Source organism: Paramisgurnus dabryanus, chromosome 19 (genome assembly GCF_030506205.2).
Source record: "Paramisgurnus dabryanus chromosome 19, PD_genome_1.1, whole genome shotgun sequence".
In the NCBI taxonomy this organism is placed as follows: domain Eukaryota; kingdom Metazoa; phylum Chordata; class Actinopteri; order Cypriniformes; family Cobitidae; genus Paramisgurnus; species Paramisgurnus dabryanus.
The window spans coordinates 7,366,476-7,388,168 of NC_133355.1; the positions used below are offsets into that span (position 1 = coordinate 7,366,476).

At 37.8% G+C, this 21,693-nt stretch overlaps 2 protein-coding genes across 6 annotated transcripts; both read left to right on the plus strand.

Annotated features, from left to right (window-relative positions):
* The first annotated feature begins 55 nt into the window (after positions 1-55).
* On the plus strand, positions 56-5,557 carry s100s (S100 calcium binding protein S). 3 transcript variants are annotated; one of them, XM_065287200.1, is made up of 4 exons: positions 56-190; positions 2,724-2,779; positions 3,037-3,190; positions 5,353-5,557. In XM_065287200.1, exons 2-4 carry the CDS (start codon positions 2,757-2,759, stop codon positions 5,548-5,550), a joined length of 375 nt encoding a protein of 124 aa, XP_065143272.1. In that variant the 5' UTR covers positions 56-190; positions 2,724-2,756; the 3' UTR covers positions 5,551-5,557. The 3 variants fall into 3 exon arrangements, with proteins under 3 accessions (XP_065143272.1, XP_065143289.1, XP_065143280.1); XM_065287217.1 differs by lacking the exon at positions 2,724-2,779; XM_065287208.2 differs by lacking the exon at positions 56-190 and having other exon boundaries at positions 1,483-2,779.
* Positions 5,558-14,737: 9,180 nt separating this feature from the next.
* On the plus strand, positions 14,738-21,005 carry pygo2 (pygopus homolog 2 (Drosophila)). Of its 3 annotated transcripts, none has more exons than XM_065287247.2 (3): positions 14,738-15,143; positions 16,367-16,416; positions 18,207-21,005. In XM_065287247.2, exons 2-3 carry the CDS (start codon positions 16,375-16,377, stop codon positions 19,824-19,826), a joined length of 1,662 nt encoding a protein of 553 aa, XP_065143319.1. In that variant the 5' UTR covers positions 14,738-15,143; positions 16,367-16,374; the 3' UTR covers positions 19,827-21,005. The 3 variants fall into 3 exon arrangements, with proteins under 3 accessions (XP_065143319.1, XP_065143302.1, XP_065143310.1); XM_065287230.2 differs by having other exon boundaries at positions 14,739-15,616; XM_065287238.1 differs by having other exon boundaries at positions 14,745-14,837.
* The last annotated feature ends 688 nt before the right edge of the window (positions 21,006-21,693 follow it).

Sequence of the window (21,693 nt, forward strand, 5' to 3'; positions counted from 1 at the left end):
AAGGAGGGGTGAAGGGTTGGACGGCAGAAACTGAAGATGGGAGATGCTCTTAAGGAAGGAGGGGGGAGTGAGTGATATTTAAACCCCGGAGGTTTTCTCCCTCTCCTCATATGTTTCTCGGCTCTCTGGCTGTCTATCACTATCTCCGGCACTTCATCACTAACAAAGGAAGCTCTCCGTAGGCATTCAGGTAAGACAGACGGCTCGGATGGGAGCCCTTCCTTTCCCTTTTGAGTATGAAGCGTATGAATGCGCTTTTGGATTGGACTATCGACTGATTGTTTCTTTAGTCGTCTTCAAATAACCGTTTGTAGGCCTATTATGGAAGCCTTTTGGTAGCCTTGATAGGTAAACTTAACTATAAAAAAAACTTGATGGTGCTTAAAGAATGAAAGGATTTTTAATATTTAAAAATTAATCAAATTCCTAGTAAATATTTGTTTTTAGCTTTCAAATGTTTATATTTTAATGTGCAGTGCTGATGAAGATCAGGTGTATTAATTGACATTACAATTTGACAGACACTTTTTAATCCAAAGTGACTTACAAGGTATAGCCTACATTTTTATTAGTATGTGTGTACCCTAGGTTCGAACCCATGGCCTTGCGCTGCTAACACAATGCTCTACTACTGACCTATACAGGTACGCAGTTGTTGGACCAGGTCTATGACAACCATAGAAATTGAGTGCGTTCACATGCACAGTCGTATGCCAATTAATGTTAATATACTGATAACGTGTGTGGTCATGTAAACGCATAAAACTGTTTTCTATAGACGGTTTCAGCAGTAACAACATAAACAAGCGACTTTCGTGGAAAACACGTAACTTCCGGTAAACTCCTCTAAGAAAAAATAACAACAAAGTCCTTTTAAAGTAGTTTATTTATATGACAAACAAAATAAACAACACTTAGATTACCTAGGAAACCAAAACATTTGTCATTTATTTTCGACGAGGTATTTGTTCAAGAGTTCAGTTTAGCAACTAGTCAGACCTTTAAAAACCTGAAACCGGAAGTAAAGTTCCGACCAGACGCATAATCGCGTCACCGCATGTGCATCCGATGAAACCGTCTATAGGAAAGCCTATAAACGGCTTAAGCAACACAAATCGGCATAGGTCGTTTTTTTCTCACTACCACAATTTTGTGGGTAAACATCTTAACTGGCTTTCTTGCAGTTTTGTTCATGTGTACATGCATGTGTCCACGTGTAAAAGACAAATGTCACAAACGGAAGTAAGCGTAAAAAAGAGCATAAAAGTCTGCTCTCGACTCATATAAAGCTCATGTTAACAGTTTAGCTTTATAACCCAATGGGTGATGTAGGCCCAATGAGGTCATTTATATCAATAGGAAACCTGTTATTCAAATTCAAAAAGAAAAAATTTAATAGGATATCCACTTATCTGAATTTTGGGGTTGACAGTGTCCTTCTTAATGAGTGCGTTTACATGCACCGAATAAGCGGATAACTGTTAAAAATCTACCTATTATAGCAACGGTTTTTATCCGTTTACTTGTAAAATCAATAAACCGGCTATGCAGAAAACTGCATTTACATGGGATTTGATAGGTTTCTCGAAGGCATTGACGTCACCGCATCTGGCAACCTACGTCTAGTCATTCAAAAAGCCGGCGGGAAGTCTTACAATAAAAAGCACCCGTAGTGCTTATTTATCACTCCTTTGTACGTCAAAGAGCGGTCAGTTTTCTCACTGTCACTAGGTATTACGTGTTCCTTATCTCGTCTTGTTTGTTTGTTTGTTGTGAGTTTCTGATATTGTCAATGTGAATTGATTTCTTCTGTCTTCTTCAAGAAATTGTGCCATCATTTTACACATTTCATTGTGTGTTTGTTCATAGATTATTTTCAAGTGCCTGTGTTTTCTAAAACTGCTATTTTTCTAACACTCATCCGATGAAAGCTTTTCATTGCTATACCTTAAACCTGTGTTTTGTAGTTCGAGTCCATTATGTAATGTTGTTCAGTGGTTTTAGTAACTTGAGGGCCAGTCATACAGGTATTCGATCTCAGTTTCACCATTTGAGCTACTCTTATGTTCACTAATTAGTTAAATTAGTTGGTGTAGTACTACAAATAACTACTTGAAGGAAACAGGACCCTGGCCCCAACATTCATTCATATTACTCTGATTCAGTAAACAAGTGCTGCAGAAATCCAAGCTGAAGTAACATTTCTTTCACTTAAGTTTGACCTCTACACTTAAAATTGGCATAATTTCAGGTTTTGCATATATGTATGCGTTTCATCATGCATGAGTCTCGGATTACTCGCAGGACTTTTCTCTGGGGAACTTGCCTGTAGTTTTATCTTCATTTTGACAGTTTAATGTTTCACTTGTGGTATCCTGTGAGATGAGGCTGCTGATACATGATCAACAGGTAGATGGTTTAGCTGTGAGCAGGGAATTAATCTTAAAAGCTGGATGATGCTTCTAATGTAGAAGGCCATCGTATCAATTCTAACACTGGCTGGATTGTTGACAATCCCAGGATGTCATCTAAATGTATGTGTTTCTCTCCAAAGTGCCAAATATAAAGTAATCTATATATAAGTGCTGTCTAGTAAAACTAAAGCAAGAAAAGCGACACTTACACAGTTGTGCCCAAGCATGTAGTAAAGCCTTCATCTCCAAAGTCTTCCTCTTCTTTCATTGCAATCATCAATGACTCTGTCTGTTTTTATACATGCACAGTAGTTTGCTGAACCTGGAGAGAGAAGATCCAAGATGCCACGGTCAAAGTGTGATATGTAAGAATGTTGCTTTTGGAATGAAACCCCCCCACCCCTAAAATAAACCTAATTTAAGTTAATGACTGAGAGAATATTTGACACATTTGCACACCATTCTCTCGATTCTTATTTACCCAATCCTATGTTTGTGCCAGAATTGATTGAGCTTAAGCTCCGCCCACGCTAGTCATGTGACCGTACATGCAGCTGGGTCTAGCGAGGGGCGCGCCATCTCGTTGCATCTAACCTTTGACCTTTTTTAAAACCACATACAGCATGTCCAAAGAGCCCAGCTCCAACTTGGAAAGCGCAATGCAGATGCTGATCAAGACCTTTCATAAGTATTCTGGAAAGGAAGGAGACAAATACACGCTGAGTCGGGGAGAACTAAGGGAACTGCTGACAGAGGAACTGGGAAATTATTTAGGGGTAAGAGAAAGGCATAAGACACATTTAATGGATGTCTACATATGTTACCATTCTGAAGGATATTTAGAATGGCACAGTGGGTTAGTTAATCACATCCTGCATTAGCACATGATATTTTACTCTTATCCAGATATAAACATCCAAATATTAATGAATCTTCATTAATGCTATGCCAATGCAAAAAATATCAGTAAAGCTGAAATTAGCTAAAAATAACAGATGATGTTAATGCATTTACCAATGTTAAAGAGCACCTATGGTCCGATTCATGATTTTACATTTCCTTTGGTGTGTAAATGTGCATTAGTACATGTAAAAGATATGTAAAGGGTACAAACCCCAAAGCAATCGAAGATATCAGTTATCGTCTCCAATGTAAATCTCTTTTCTTGGACTACAACAAACACACGGATTTGTTTACGATTTGTGATGTAGACAAGACCGACTTTATCATAATTCCTCACGCTTCGGACTCACAGCCTGTAAGTTAACTTCGCATTGTGACTGAATATTTTAAACATGGTAAAAGCGTCACATTTCCGGCTGACGTCAGAGGTATTCAGGCCAATAACAACGTACAGATTAGCTGGCCAATCAGGGACATGCTGCTGTGTCCGTGTGTTTCAGTAAGAGAGTGAAATCTGGAGCTACAAAAATGTAGGTATGTGAAAAAAATGTGTTTTTTAACCATAAACCAAGCAAACACATTGTATTATACCAAATACACAAAATAGAGTTGTTTTTTAGCAATGAAATAGGTGCTCTTTAACAAATACAACCGGTTTGTAAAGTTATTTAACAAAAAAGGAATATTATTTTAAAATAAAAAATTTTATTTAAAATTACATTAAGTATTTGCACTCCAAGGTTTCCATTAATATAATGTTTTAATGAAATATTTTTTTTTAATATAGACAATAATATAACATGTAAATTATAGACAAACCTAACAACTGGGTTAAATGAACCTAGAAAAATGTCCATATTTCATCCAACCTTGGGATAAAAATCCAGCATTTTGGATTAAAAAACCAAGCATGCACTTTCAAGAAAAGGTTAAAAAATAATGGACCCAGGCAATTCAGTCATTGGGACAGTACCCTTTAAAACAATTCTTATAGGTACACCCTTAGAAAATAAAGGTACAAAAGTTGTACCATTTTCAGTGGGACGGTACATTTTAAAAAGGTCCTAATATGTACCATTTAAGTACAAATATAAACCTTTTAAGGTACTAGTATGTGTACAGTAGAGCGTTTAACTTAGAGGTACCAATATGCACATTTTAGGTACACATGTTTACCGCCCCAGTGACAACTTCTGTACCTTCATGTACCTTTTCCTGAGAGTGTACCATTTGGGTACAGATATGGATATATTTGGTACCAATAAGGTAGCTTTGAGGTACTAATATGAATTCTTTAGGTACAAAAGTATAGTTTTTGAAAGGGTACTGCCCCATTGACACCTATAGGGATAATTGTTTGACCATTAATTTAAACCCAGTGGCTGTATTTGTTTATATTCTACCCAACAATGAGTTGAAATGAAAAATAAGTTTTTAAGAAACAACCCAACATTTTTTCCGTACATAAGGAAACTCCGAAATTCAGTTTTTTTTAAACATACCTTTAAAAGTCCAGAAGTCCCACAATTTGTTTGGAGACATATGCCTATACGTGTGAATTTTTGAATGTTTCAACACCTTTGCAAACACCTGCCTGCTATCTGCCGTACCTACATCTCAGCCAAAACCAATGTGAAAGAACCTGTAACACAAGTTAACATTTGCATTACACAAACACCTGTTTGATAACGAACAATTAACAGATTCACAGCGACCCTACAATTACGTCCTTTGCAAACTGATGTGCATTTAGATTTAATTTCTGGCTCTTACCTCTAAAATGCAAACATTCACACCCTTTCATTTACATAAACTTATCAATCATTTTACACAAATTTTATAGTGCAATAAATTTACCACTGCAAGTGTTTAAGATTTTACTTACTGGTGTATTTCCAAACGCCTGTGACTTTGTCTTTCACACAAGTTCTGGTCATGTCTATATGACTTTGATTTTCTGCACTGTACAAAAAAACATTTAATGGTCTGACACAGAGGTGAACAAATGATTTCATTTCATTGTCGTCATTCACAGAACGCTCAAGATAAAGACGCGGTGGAGCGAGTAATGAATGACCTGGATGCCAATAATGATGGCGAGGTGGACTTCACCGAATTCATCATCCTCATGGGCGCACTGACCGTGGCCTGCAACGACTTCTTCCTTGACAGCCCGGCGCCCAAAAAGCCAGATAGCAAGAGCGACGGAGCTACAGAGGAAAAGAAAGAGTAATGAGAGCCTACAAAACAAGACAAGTATTAGTGCGTTGCATGAGTGAGATTCTAGTTTCCTTCATTTCTTTTATCGGGACTGACAAACCTAGTTCCTGAAGGAGATTTGCTTTTATAATTCAACACATGCTGTTCGTAACTTCCAATAAAAAACTGTCAAACCCCGAAAGGCTTCTTGGGGTCTGTCGGAAAACACACAGGTCTAGTGCCAGGAGCTGGTTTGTCTAACGCTAAGCTATTTTTTAATGGAAGATGTTATTTTTGGGTATATGAATGGATGGGTTCCATTTATATGATGGGTACGTATAGAGCTATACAAGTTTATGATATGTGCAATAAATGGCTCTATTTTTGGGATCTCATGGGAAATCATACATATTTAAAAAAACACTTCTAACTCCGCCCTTAATCTCAATGTCACAGCAAATCACAAACATGCAAATTTGGTTGTACAAATTCATACAAATAAGCCACTTTGTAAAACACATACGAATTCCCATGAGATTGTGTTGGTACGTCAAAGCCTAAGAATCGGACATGTGAAGGAAAAGTTTGCTATGGACAGTACTGAACAATCACCTCATAAACAGATGTTATGGTATTTTACATAATTTATTTATGAGATTATGCAATATTACATCCATTTCGAGGGTAGCGTAAATTCTTAACAGTGTTTATAGACAGTTACATCTGAAATGATTCAGTGTTGAACTTGGTTTGTCTCTTTCTTTGCATCTTTTTTTTGCCTATTTTTATTTAATAATCAATATCTTCCTAATTATAATAAACATGCAATTGACCTCCCCCAATAAAAAAAATTTGTCTGATATTTATGTCATTTCACAACCATTGGAAATGTTTTCATTATGCCATTTTATTGCTATCACTTTGCTTTGCCTAAATGATTTATTTGAATAACTATTACAGTATGTCATTTAAAGATGATTTATTATTTAACTGTATTATTGCTGAAGTAAATTTATCCTGTCTGTACAGGTTTATTTCACAATAAATATATTGCACATTTACTTCTTGTGTCTGGGAACAATGTTGTGTTGTCTTTGCAGAAACCGGTGTCTTTGGACACTTTTTGGGCAGATATGCTGATAAATTTTGTTTACGCCTTTGGTGAGGGAGTAAAAACATTTTACAACTTTTGCCTGGTCATTACCAGAGGACTAATGCTGGTCTATTTATTATAAACCATGGCATGGGGATTCCCAGTAGATTTGGGTAAATATTACAAAGATGCCTGTGTGAGCACATCCTGGACTTACTTCCGGATGAACCTGTCTGACCCGATCTATTGCTTTCTCTGTTTACTTTCGGCAAAGGACAATAATATAATCACAGACGATTATGTTAGAACAGGACTGAAAGTGATAGCCTTGCTTAGGTATAAACAAAACTACGTTAGGCAAGTCGCTCCACTATATACAGTACTGTAGCTATATATCAACACCCATGGGTTTTATTCCAAGCATACACTTGAATGGAAAAGACAGAAATCTCCAAAACTGTTGGACATTATTATGTTCCTATATAGTATATTTTGAATGAGAAATAACATCTGATAGCCATGATATTAATTACTAACAGCCAGGTAATTTAATGTATTCGACATATAGGGCGAGACTTTTATTCCAACATGTGTGCTATGTGTGATACAACAAACAATCTTTAATTATACAGCCATACTAGGAAACATTAATTATTAACTTCAAAGTCAATTTATATTGTGCCTTCATATATCCTACTTGCATCTAATTACTTGAGTCTAGATCGAGATGTATAATCAATTATTGATGGTTTCTTTCATTTCAGTAATATACGCAAATACTGGCTCGTGTTACATAGCACTGGATCACATGTGGTCTTATTTCACTTCAGCAAAAAAACTGCATTCTTAAAAATTAAGGGTGCTATAAAAGTGTTCTTCATCGCCAAAACTGGTTCTTCGATGGGAACATGTTGCACCTTGTTGCATTAAATGACCTCATGCTATTTATTTATATACCGTATCAATGACTGGCAATGACATCATCAGGAAAATCTGCAGCTGGATTATAAACTGAAGTATGTTGTGGTTGCAATGGGTAGAAAGATTCAAAGGTTTAATCGGTGGAAATGAAACAAATGTTTCTCTCTTTAAAGTGGTTGTAGTGTCTTTATGCAACAGTCTTTGCTTTGGTTTTGACTCATCAAATCTGACATATGTTTAAATAATTTTACACCACACTACGAAGTAAAACCTAGGAGAGTTTAAACATAAAATACAGAGAGTTGTGTTACTTAAAGGGGACGTATCATGAAAATCTGACTTTCTCCATTTTTAAGTGCTATAATTGGGTGATTCTCGCGAAATTAGACTTATGAGGTGTCATGAAACATTTTGATAAAAAAGTAAATGCAAAGTATGAGTATCAAAATAAGAAGCATACAGTTACAAACATGTCTTCGACTATTTCGCACATGATTTCAAATGACATCATACAAACCAATTGTGTAGTTTTTCCACATTTAAGGGCAAATTTTTAATTACCGCAACGTGTCCATGACTGGATTTGGGTTCTTTGACATGAGAATATTTATAATAAAAAAATCTAAAAAATAAAAGCTTCAGTGCATGTTATACTATAAACATTTACAGTAAAGAAACGTGGTATTTGATGATCATTTGTAAATGTAGAGACAATAATATGGAATATAAATGTGTCCAAGACCAATTTTCTCATCCTCCGCAACAATTTTCAATCATTGTTAAAGCCCTCAAGGAACTTACATTTCAAAAAAATTGTTGGAAGGGACATAAATGACTGTGACACTCAAGATGGCTACCAGGTAAGCAGTTCTTATTTTTTCTCTCCAGATAAAAGTTTAAATTTTGTTTGTCATAGTACCTAGACAACTTTTTAGTTCTCATTACCAAAACATGAGTTTTTAAATTAATATATTTAATGTAATATCATGTTGCGTTAATGATCATTTTTTATAATGATAATCTAAAAAATGTAATAATTCTATAGGAAATATTTTTTAAATCCTCTAAAAATAATGTTTATAGTAACTTCAGACCTTAATCTTATATGTGCAAAAGAATTGGCTTAAAGGCCTTTTTAAAAAATCTGATGCTGGACACCTTCTAAGTCTAGATTTCGTGAGAATCACCCAATTGGGTCCCCAGTGCTTCTATCAACCTAGAAAATGTGAAAAAGATCAACCGACTAACTTTTTGGTAAGTTTTGGTAAAGCATTCTTTTCAAGCATGTGAAAAAATAGGTCATTGAAATTTGCCCCCCTCTTGTGATGTCAGAAGGGGATCTGATTATAATAATACCGCCCCTTAATCTGCACTATCCAGAGAGAAAGGGCGAGAAGTGACAACACAATTGAGTTTCATTTTCAACAAACCACCATTATGGTGATCATTGTTTGCATTTCATCAGCTCATTTGCATTTTAAAGGACACACCCAAAAATGGCAAATTTTTGCTCACACCTACAAAGTGGCAAATTTAACATGTGATAATAAATTATCTGTGGGGTATTTCGAGCTTAAACTTTACATATGTACTCTGGGGACACCAAAGATATATTTGACATCTTAAAAAGTCTTGTGAAATATCCCCTTTAAGAAAAAAGTATAAAACAATGTATGATATGAAATATATATTTATACCAGGGGGATTTTGAATAATTTATACTTTACTTGTCCATGGGTTTTTGATTATTTTCGATAAACGCACACCTGACCTGTCATATGTCTTAAAAATAGGCACCAGAGCGATGTTTGTGGTATAATTTACTTCAGTCCTTTGAATTATTTGAAAATAATGCACCTTTTCTTATAATTCAACAGCCCGTCGTCAATTATTACTTACATACATATATGTATTTATTGTTAACTATGCAGAATTTTTCTTCATTGAAGCATACAACTGCTTTCTAAAATGTTCTCGGATCCCACTGTAATGACATGGATCATCAGATCTTACACAAACTGTAGTCAATTGTCCAAGTGTGTGTGACATTGCACACTGTCCATACAGAGGCCCCACAGAAATTTCAAAATTCACAAAAAACTATTTGATTTCTGGTAAACAACAGTGCTGACCATTGCACAGTGACTGGAAATATCTACGAAGGCCTTTGCGAATCTTTGTATGAATGTGAACCATATTGGTCTGGAATGACTCATTTGCTTCACATCAAAGCCACACAGGACCCTGTGGTTAGCTGGTTCAACTCAGCAAATCATTCAAGGCATTTTTCCTTTGTGACCAGGAATGAATGCCAGCGCAACCACAAAAGACTTCCATATGTTTTGTCAAGCCTAATAATAAATTTTGAGTTGTGAAGGCTTGTGCCTATTAACGTGGCTCTAAAATGTATTTGGAAACTTAAACTTATACGTGACTGTTTAAAATGTTTTTTAACAAATTATAAAGGTCCGTGCATAGCCTAGAGCAGGGTTTTCACAGCAAAACCCACCCAACTGGGTTTAATTCTTCATGGCATAATCCATGTAAAAATTGTTCACACAATTATTAAACGTCATTAAGTTGAAACACCCACGATCCATTGTAAATTTGTCAACGTATTGTCTATTATCACAAAACAAACAGAATCAAGGACTCTGACAGCCTGTTGTGGCAGCTTTGATGTGGTGGTGTCGCCTAACCGGGCCCGTTTGGTAACCGTAGTGCTCCCTGTCACCGTTATCTGGGCTGTCTGGAGCATCCGTGACAGACAGCTCAGCTCACGAGCAACTGAATGCTCTGAATGCTCACACCACCGTCTATTTCCAAATCATCAGACATCCTGTGGTCATCTCTTTACAGGATAACACAATAATATCAACAATAGCTCCCGTATTAAATATCACACAAGCAGAAAAACACATTCCACCTGAGCACACCGAAGTGGAGTCCCACACAAGATCCGCCCATGTGTTTACAGACCGGGGGAAGGGGGGTTTCAAAAATTTCTGTGAGCCGCGTAAAACATTTGGGGTAAATGTTGTATTCTACACAACGCAGACAAACATGAGCGTGTCTGAGCAGGTTAAGTGTGGCACAGGTGAGATGCCTGAGATTAGACTTACTATCATGTCTGGAAGTGGATGTGTTTATGTCAAGGGAATGCTTGGGAACGTGTCCAACAACAGGACATCTTCCTCATACTTTTTGTGATGAACGTCACTTTGTGAGGTGCATCCATTTACTTTCGAAGTGTGTAGATAGAGCATGATAACAAAACAAGAAACACCTGCTTTTTTGCTAACGGTTAAAGGTAAAAGTAGTGGAAATGTTAGGAAATGATGCATACTGTATACTGCATAATATGGCTTTCACCGAAGCACTGCATATTTTGCATGAATCAACTATAAGAAATATAAGAAATAAAAAAAACAAAAACAATTCTCTTTACGAATAACAAAATATTGTTACATTATTCATAGTTTTTCAGCTTTTTGCATTTGGGTTTAAAGAGGATTTTGGGGACAATGGCTTGTCTTATTAATAAGGTGGGTAACTTAAATTTGGTGGATCTGCTTGGTTCACATAACTCTAAACATGTTAATGTAAAACTCATGACTTTATTTTAAAAATAGTACCACTTTAATCTTTCATTGCTTCTTTATTCTTGCAATGCAATAACCAATTTCAAGTTTATTCTTGAAATATCACCACTTTATTAAATATTGTACTTAAGTTTTGTCATACTTTAATATAAACAGTGTTATATTAAGTAGTGTAATGAATAAAGTTGCCAGGTAGTGAATATGCTAGTAAACATATTGTAGAATATAAATACACTCACTTAAAGGATTATTAGGAACACCACACTAATACTGTGTTTGACCCCCTTTCGCCTTCAGAACTGACTTAATTCTACGTGGCATTGATTCAACAAGGTGCTAAAAGCATTCTTTAGAAATGTTGGCCCATATTGATAGGATAGCATCTTGCAGTTGATGCAGATTTGTGGGATGCACATCCAGGGCATGAAGCTCCCGTTCCACCACATCCCAAAGATGCCCTATTGGGTTGAGATCTGGTGACTGTGGGGGCCATTTTAGTACAGTGAACTCATTGTCATGTTCAAGAAACCAATTTGAAATTATTCGAGCTTTGTGACATGGTGCATTATCCTGCTGGAAGTAGCCATCAGAGGATGGTTACATGGTGGTCATAAAGGGATGGACATGGTCAGAAACAATGCTCAGGTAGGCCGTGGCATTTAAACGATGCCCAAGGGGCCTAAAGTGTGCCAAGAAAACATCCCCCACACCATTACACCACCACCACCAGCCTGCACAGTGGTAACAAGGCATGATGGATCCATGTTCTCATTCTGCTTACGCCAAATTCTGACTTTACCATCTGAATGTCTTAACAGAAATTGAGACTCATCAGACCAGGCAACATTTTTCCAGTCTTCAACTGTTGTAGCCCATCCGCATCAAGGTTGTGCGTGTTGTGGCTTCACAAATGCTTTGTTGCATACCTCGGTTGTATTTCAGTCAAAGTTGCTCTACTATCAGCTTGATTCAGTCGGCCCATTCTCCTCTGACCTCTAGCATCAACAAGACATTTTCGCCCACAGGACTGCCGCATACTGAACTTTTTCCCTTTTCACACCATTCTTTGTAAACTCTAGAAATGGTTGTGCGTGAAAATCCCAGTAACTGAGCAGATTGTGAAATACTCAGACCGGCCCGTCTGGCACCAACAACCATGCTACGCTCAAAATTGCTTGAATCACCTTTCATTCAGTTTGGAGTTCAGGAGATTGTCTTGACCAGGACCACGCCCCTAAATGCATTGAAGCAAATGCCATGTGATTGGTTGATTAGATAATTGCATTAATGAGAAATTGAACAGGTGTTCCTAATAATCCTTTAGGTGAGTGTGTATATATATATATATACATATATTTTTATATTCTATGACTATAATAAACATATAACATAAACATTCTCCCTATTTTTACTTTATTCTTAAAATGTCATGACTTTATTCCCATAATTCTCATTAAATTGTGTTAAATCCTGTAAAACTTTCTATACGATGACTTCAATCTCAAGATGATTTTATTTAAACTTGGCCCTTACTTTGTGACTTCTAGCTTACTCGTGAAACTTTGTGTAATACCACCAGCATTATTGCTTATGATGTTTCTCATTTGTTTGCCGTTTTATTTGAGAGTCACTTTGAATATTTAGTGTCAAATATGTCATAATATGCAAAAATAAAGTAAATAGTACTTTAGGCACGCATGGCTAATTTTCACATACTTGCTTTATTTTTCATGGTTGGACTCTTCCTCTCAGTTTCAATGTACAGTATAAATTTGGCATGATTGTAAAAATAACACAATAAAAACAAACAAAAAGGTGGAATCAAAATAAAACCTCTCTCTCTCTCTCTCTCTCTCATACATTAGGCACATGGAGGACATGCTCTTAAACTGGATCACTGCATGCGTCACAAGAGACTTCTTATCAGACTTACCTATCACAATGATAAAGTAAGAAAGGTAAAAAGAGAGGGATCGTAGCATGCAGACCAAAAAAAGAGGGGGAGGGCTGGTGTCAATTCGCTTCTTTTTCCTCTCTGTTAAGTGTCTTTAATACTAGTGAAACGATACCAAGACAACACTTTGCCCATTTTTAGCAGCGTGATTACCTTCAGCTATGACGTATTGCTGTTATTCTACCTTTAAACGTAGGGGCCATACAGACTTGTGTACATTTGATCCACAAACAGTCATTAACCTTGTCACCTCTCTCACCCCTTCACCTAACTGTGATCTTACCTTGCCTACGATAGCATCCCTGGATTAACAATTCATCTGAATTTAAGGCAGCGCAGACGGCAACTCGATCCAGGGCTCAAAATTAACACTAATGGGTCTTGAAAAGGGCCTGAGAACACAGAAATGATTCACGATGACTGCTGGTGAAACGCACACCAGGATGATTCAATGAAATTGTTCATAAATAATGATAATGAATGACAGCTGGAATGTAAATCTTTTGAATTTAACTTGATCCTTGTTTTGAATTCAGTAATTTACTTTCATGCACTTGGCTGACTTAAAAGAGCAATTAGGTATACGGTTTTATCAGTTTATGTGTATACACAATGTTAAATTACTTTTTGTTTAATAGACTTCCCAGGTTCATATAATAAATACCAGAAAAAAAAGTGCATTTACTTAAGTGTTATTTTGGGGTAGTGTGAAAGTGGCTGGCTTAAGATAGTTACAGTACATTCATAAAACATATTTATACTGATAAAATGAATGTTTAATCATTTTAAAACTGACGTCCACCCATGTGACATTTCAATGGCAGTTCTTTGTATGACCACTAGAGGCCGCCACAATACTGAACATTACTTGACTTTTTCCCTCCAGCCTGTTTACGCTGCGATCATATGTGGATTTTGTTAGGATATATGTATGTTTATTTATCAAATATAGATGTGAGGATTAAAACTAAACAGGTCTATTTCATAAGATGTGTGTTTTTTACGATATCTCGTTTCAGTGGCTGTGTAAGTTAGACGAAGCGGACTCGAGACTTTATCTTAGACTCAATGTGATTTTACCTGTTTTCTCCTGGAATCCGAAGCAGATTATCATGCTGATATGCAAACATTTCTCTCTTACATATAATAACTAAAAGAGTAAGCCGTCCTAAACACCTAAAACTACAAATCCACTGATGCATCTGATGAAGTAACTACAGACATTTGGACGCATCTATAGATGTGTTGGGGGAGGGGTCAATAAAGTGGACTTGGACATATATAATGGCACAATTCCACCAAAACACATATATAAAAACGACAGAAACACAAATAATTTATTATTTACCAATTTAGAGCATCAGTTATTACAGTAAAAGTAAAATCGTAATGCACAACAAAATATTTTCATACCCCGCCTTGGAAGCAGAAGTAGTTCGATCTCGAACAGTCCACAAGTTCGTTTCATAGGGGGGTGTACGTGAAACATCTTGGCCTCTTACAAAAAAGTTAAAGACATTACACATTAACCTTGGTTATATTTACTCATTATTTAAACATATTAGTAGATTATCTATAATATATATAAAACCGTAACCTTTATTTTTAAACGACATACAACTATTAGCCATACCTCCCCTATTTTCCACACATGCCCTGTGCGAGTAGACTCCGGCTGTCCCTCTTTGTCCGGCAACGAGTAGGCCGTAATTAACATGGCCAATTTCGCGTTTGGGGATAAATATTAAATCGTAAGTCTATCTGACATTGATTGTTTGTCATATGAGGGTTGCCATCCATGTCTTGATGCAACAGTCAGTTGTATATGAATGAGCTGTGTGAGCAACGTTTCGCATTTGTACCTTGCTTGCTGATGGCTAATCGGCTAACGGTAGCTAAGTAGCGCATTCAAATCACGTTTGAATTAAATTACCGATGAATTTGCGCTCAACGCGCGATTTGCGTTTACGTTACGTGTTCCGATCATTTGGGCTGTCCAAAATGGAGATCGGTGCCTTGTGGGTTTGCATCTAAATGTCACTGGGACAGCGATCCAGGTAGAGACACATCTGTATGTGATCACATTGCAGACAGGCAGATGTGCAATCACATTCAGCATATTTGAATCACATACGTTCCTATAACGTTAATTTTGCGTTATCTGATACTAAATCACCCGGTGTACGTGCTTGCAAAAATTTGACGTTACGTTTTCAGACTCAGCTGTGATGCTTAAGCAAATCACATTGCTATTTGGGTGTGCGTGCGTGTAAACGTGCAGAATATGACGAATATGATTTAAGACCCTTATGCATTATTTAGACATGTTATTAAGTAGGTGCCTGTGCTCATTGGCCTATTGTAAAACAAAGTGCTGATTCTGGGGCGGCGGGGTGATACTCGTTGGACCCGAGGAGGTATTTGTCAAATAAACTAATTTCTGTAAATGAACGGTGGTATGGCACCGCATCGACACTCATTTTAATGGCGGGACAGCAGGCGGGACAGACTCAAGGAAAACGAGGCAAAGGTAGGAAACTGTCAATCAGCGCATCTCTGTGTCCGAGCGGGAATCCACACAGCTCTGGCTGCAAATCTCCCTTTCCCTGTCCGCATATGCCTACATGTACCGGTGGCCTTGTTTTTCGTGGGGAACTGTTTTTTTTGGGGGTAGCTTTGTGTCAACCGTGCATCACCTGTCTCTTTACCTGGCGTGTTCGTTTGTTTTTACACACTGCATCAACTCTTTTCCTACTTGTTATTTGCCCTAAAGCAAGCATCTATCCTGGGTGTAGGGTTTGGGATCTCTATTGGGTTATGTAAAAGCCTGCTGCTTTAACTTCAGATTTTGTCTCCAGCTTTTTGCTATATAGTTAATTAATGTGTAGTTCATGACAGACAGATAGATAGACAGTGTATTAATCCCCCTGTAGGCAAATTGGTTTGCAGAAGCAGTCATACAAACATCCAATGCAAAAAGATACAAAAACAGTAGTCAGTATGTAATCTATATAATACAATCACCAAAAATGTCTGTCTGATAATTTAATAAGATTGGTGTCTTTTGTGGGTATGCTGGTAGCAATAGTTAATAGAGACTAGATATTGATATTTGACACAAAGTTTGAATTTATAGTGGTTTAGTGCTTTTCTTGATATTTACTAAAATTGCGTAAGGTAATTTTAAAGCAAGTAACTTGAAATGAGTTTTGTCATGTGCATGTTTTTGCCTATCTCCCATTTCTTCTATATCCCATTTTACATTTCTTTCTTTATATAGGTTCCCAGATGAAGAGTCCAGAGAAAAAGAAGAGGAAATCTAACGCTCAGGTTAATATCTCAATATTTTCTTAACTGTGTTACAATAGCTATGTTTAATCTTTCTCTGTGTTACCTGGTGTGTGCATTTTTATTTTTCAGTAAAAGTTTATATTGTTTCATTTGTCAAAAAACTTTTGACAGCTTCTGGTGTGCCAAACATGTAATCTCTCAGACTTCGCTCACAAATATACATGTATTTCTAAATCCAGGTAACACTGAAAAAGTGTAAATATTGTGGATTTGCATGTACAGTTGACATTGGAGCAATAAGTTACACTTTGACAAAGTTACATCTTGATACTTGTCATTCAAAGGGACAGTACACCCAGGCTCAGTCACCATTTACTTGCATTGCATTTTGTCAAACAATGATAGTGAGACGTGCCTGAGACTTTCATTCACTAACATTCTGATTAACTAGAAATAATGTTTTTTTTATTTTTTTACTATTCCTTTGAAACTTTATTTGTAGCTTAAGGCAGTGGTTCTCAAACTTGGGGCCACGAGATGGTGCCAGGGGGCACCAATTTTATGACATTTTACATTAATTTATCATGAATTATGTGTAATTAATCCTAAAATAATAAAGCTACTAATCAACAGCACTACTTTGTATAATTTACTATGTTCCGTTTAATTAAAATGTTAAATTGTTTTTTGGCATACATTTTCTTTGGGGGGCCACGAAGGAATGCACTGTACACAAGGGGGGCCGCACACTGAAAAAGTTTGAGAAACACTGGCTTAAGGAGATAGATAGTTCACCCAAAATTCTTTTATCATTTTCTCATCCTCATGTTTTTCTAAACCTGTGTGAATTTCTTTTTTCTGACAACACAAAATAAGATATTTTGAGAAATGATAGTAAGCACACAGCTGATTGTAACCATTAACTTCCATAGTAGGAAAAACAAATACAATGGAATTTAGTGTTTCAGTGTATCAAGTATCATGGTATTTTAAAAGGTCTTTTCCAGACATGGAAAGTCAGGGAATTATTATTTTTTTGTCTAAGTCACGGAATATCAATGATTTTTGACTGTTGCTGCTTTAAATTTTAGTTTATGAAAATGTAATCTTGTTAACTTGTGACCCATTTCCGGATGCAAGCCTCCACTGACTACAATTTAAACAGCTGTTTTTGTCACTGTTTATTCATTTCATGCATTTAAATGTGGCGTACATGATTTTTGAAAAAAAAAAATGGAAAAGGAAGTCGGGCCAAGTACCAAAACACACTTGTAGCCAACCAGCAGTAAGGAGCGTGTCTACTAACCGACATCGTTGCTTTGGTTGCATATATGTGGGGCAGGTCTATCAAAAGAAGGTCCAGATTCTTTTGGGTTAGGGGTGTGTTTGTTAAGGTGATTTCAAATATCAACATTGGTTTTCAGAAATCATGTACCCCACCTTTAACAGTGTACACTATGTTTTCCAGGCTCACAACATCCCGGACATAGGTCATGGAAATTCAGCTTTTTTAGTCAGGGATTTCGACATTTGACTTCTCGTCAACTGTGCACTTACCTTTTTTTTATCAAAATATCTTCATCATCATTTATCATAATACTTCCAAAATATTTGTTTTCCTACTAGTCAATGGTTACAATCAGCTGTGTGCTTACCATCATTTCTCAAAATATCTTCTTTTTTGTTCATCAGAAAAAACATGAGAATAAGAACATTTATAACAGAATATATATTTTTGTGTTATTTTTAACAACAACAATTTTTTTTTATATACCGTATCTTCAAGCTGAATATGAGCTTATTTCTAACACAATGCGTTTTCTTCTTAGGGGGCAGCGTTTTCCCACCTCTCTGAGTTCGCACCCCCTCCCACTCCGATGGTGGATCACCTGGTGGCCTCTAACCCTTTCGACGATGACTTTGGTCCTCCATCACGACCCACTGTTGGGGGAGGTCCAGGTGGTGCCCCATTTATGCCCAGCCCAGGGGCCGGTGGAGGAGGTTACGGTGGGCCTGGTCGAATGGCAGGAGGTATGGGATTCATGGGCGGCCCCGGAGGACCTGGAGGTGGACAGCCTGGAAGAAGACCTCCTTTTGGTCCCCCGGCACCAAACGCTGGGCCTCACCCCCATCTTGGCTTTGGCGGCATGCCAGGCTTCGGAGGTGGTGGAGGCGGAGGAGGTGGAGGAGGAGGTTTTCCACCTGGTGGGCCATCACAGTTTAACATGCCACCCAATTTCAGCCCTCCTATGCACCCTGGGCAGGGCTTCAACCCAATGTTGTCACCTGGAGCAATGGGAGGTGGACCAGGAGGTGGAGGAGGTCCGCCTCATCCTCGGTTTGGGATGCCTCAGCAACAGCCTCAACATGGACAGGGAGGTCATCCCTTTAACAGCCCACCCTTACCTGGAGGCCCTGGACCTCGTGGGCCCCCTCATGGCCCCATGAACCCTATGGGGGGTATGGGAGGAGGAATGAACATGATGGGAATGGGTGGTGGAGGTGGTGGGGGTAATATGGTGGGCGGACACCCAGGTATGCCTCCACAAGGACAGTTTCCACCTCCACAAGATGGCCCATACCCTGTATCGAGTCCCCCTGTAGGTGATGATGGAAAGAACTTTGTTGGTGGTCCAGGTGGAGGTCCATCTGTCCCCTCCCAACAGCAACCACCTAACCTTAATCCTTCTGGTCCACCATCCAACAATGCTACCCCTGGTCCATCCCCAGCACCTGGACCCCCACAGCCTGGAGGCGGTTTTCATCCAGATGTACCACAACCCAACCCCAATACACCAGGGCAACCCCAGTCGGCTCCCCAGCCTCCCAATCCCAACTCTTCCCCAACAGGCCCGCTTAACGGCCCACAGCCTCAGCAAGCGCCAACTAATCAGCATCCTCCAAACTCCACCGGTGGTCCTGGTTCCAACACGCCATCCAACCAACAGCAACCAACACCACCAAACTCCACCCCAGGGTCTGGACCCTACAACCAGCAGAACAATGCTTCCGGAGGTCCAAACCAGCCACCTAACTCCAACCAGAACAACCTTAGCAACAGCAGTGGCGGCAACACCCCTGGTAGTAACCCCAACCCTCCATCCAACTCTAACTCCACACCCAACACCCAGTCCCCACTTCCCAGCGGGCCTGCGCCAACATCTGGCGGTCCAGGCTCTGGTCCTCCAAAGCTGGGTGGGGGCATGGTGTTCCCTTGTGGCCTCTGCATGTCAGAAGTCCATGATGACCAGGAGGCCATCTTATGTGAAGCTTCATGCCAACGCTGGTTTCATAGAGACTGCACGGGCCTGACTGAGCCAGCATATGGGTTGCTAACCAGGGAAAGTGCTGCTGTTTGGGCCTGTGATTTTTGCCTCAAGACAAAAGAGATTCAAGCTGTTTATGTGCGTCAGGGATTGGGGCAGCTTGTGGCTGCAAATGACGGTTAAAAGACTTGGTGGTGGAAAATGTGGGATATTTGATTTATTTCTTGGTGCTTCATGTCTTGTGTTTCACAGTGAGAAATGGAGAAAGTGTAATTGAACTGAATAAACTGAGAACCAGGAGAGGGAAACCAGAACTTCAGACTCTTAATCTGATGCTACATCTTGCATTGTTCTTCACAGACCTCATAAGCACTTTTAGGGCCCCTGTTTTCGAATGAAACACACATACAATCAGTTGTAAAGAGTTCTTTGTATATAAAATACCGTTACACACTTTCATAACTCCATAGTTTTTTTTTAGTTTAAACACTGCACTCATAGGTCTTCATTTCACCCAAAAAAATGGAGAATTACGTTAGCAGTGCAATGGGAAATCTGATATTCGTATTCAGTGGGAATGTACAAGCATTTTTGATGTACCCAAGATCAGACACAAAAGATCTGCCCAAATGTATTTTTCAAAATCCAACTTATTGATCTGCAAAGCACTGATACCAACTTGCTACCTCAAAAATTGGACAAATGTCTGGCGAAGAACACTTTAGCATTGAGCGATGTAAGCCCAAACCTCTCCTCTCACTGATCTCCGTTTTAGTACATCCAAAGGAAACCATCAGTTTAGGCATCTCTGGCTCTTGGGGAAAAGATATAGACTTGAAGATAATGAACATTTCACTGCGTCCACCATGAAATACAATGGAGATGTTTAACAGACGATGAGACGGACATTCTCTTATCAATAAAATTCCCAATTGTTTTTCTTCATGTACATCTACTCGCTGTTTATTTTTTAAACACAAGTGGACAATGGAGGCTGGTGGCCTAGCGAATAGTGGTAATCCATAACCACATCAGTGTATGTATGTAGTCTATGGATTGCATGTGAACCAATGCAGTACTTTGTCAGATCTGTTTGAGTTTTTTGATTAAGCTTCACCCTGGGCTATGAAGTAGACCAAATAACTGAACGAAGTCAAATCACAGAGTAAGATGTTTGCAATTTCTTTCTTTTTTTACATTTCTGTCCAAGTTGCCTTTTCTTATGTTACTTTTTAATGTATCTGTGTGTATGCTGTTCAGTGCGTTTGCTCTGTTGCCCTCCATTTTCTAGCATTTTACATTAATATAGGGGTATGCGGAGTTAAGGCTCTGTACTGAAAGAAGTAAAGTGAATTGTTTTTTACAATTGCTCATCTCTGTGACCTTTTCATTATATTAAATCTAGGTTTGAAAACACTCACTAGCTTTAAATAGCTCTTTATAATAAAAGAAAACAAGGTCAATATTTGTATATATTATTTATATTACTTGAAAATGCATAAATGCATACTAAATCTTTAAAAACGCTCAGAATTGGTCTATTTTGTTTTTGGTGTGCTTTTTAAGATTTGTCGTAGTATTATACTAATTATATGGTAACACTTTACTATAAGGCTCATTAGTTAACTACATTAGTTAACTTGAACTAATAATGAACTGCACCTATACAGCATTTATTAATCCTGGTTAATGTTAATTTCAACGTTTAATAATACTTTGGTAAAATCTTGTTAACGTTAGTTTATCCACTGTGAACGAACATGAACAAACAAATAAAAGCTTTATTTCTATTAACTAACATCAACAAAGATTAATAAATACTGTAACAAATGTATTGCTCATGGTTTGTTCATGTTAGTTAATACATCAACTAATGTTAACTAATGCACCTTATTGTAAAGTGTTACCTTATATGGTATTATACTTGTACTAATATTCTAGTAATATACTTTCTTTTACAGTTTATGCTTATGCTTGGGATCTTTCTCAAAACTTATTTGTTAAATATTTTGTTGTAAAATTAAGGAAACATTTTGGTGATGAATGGGTA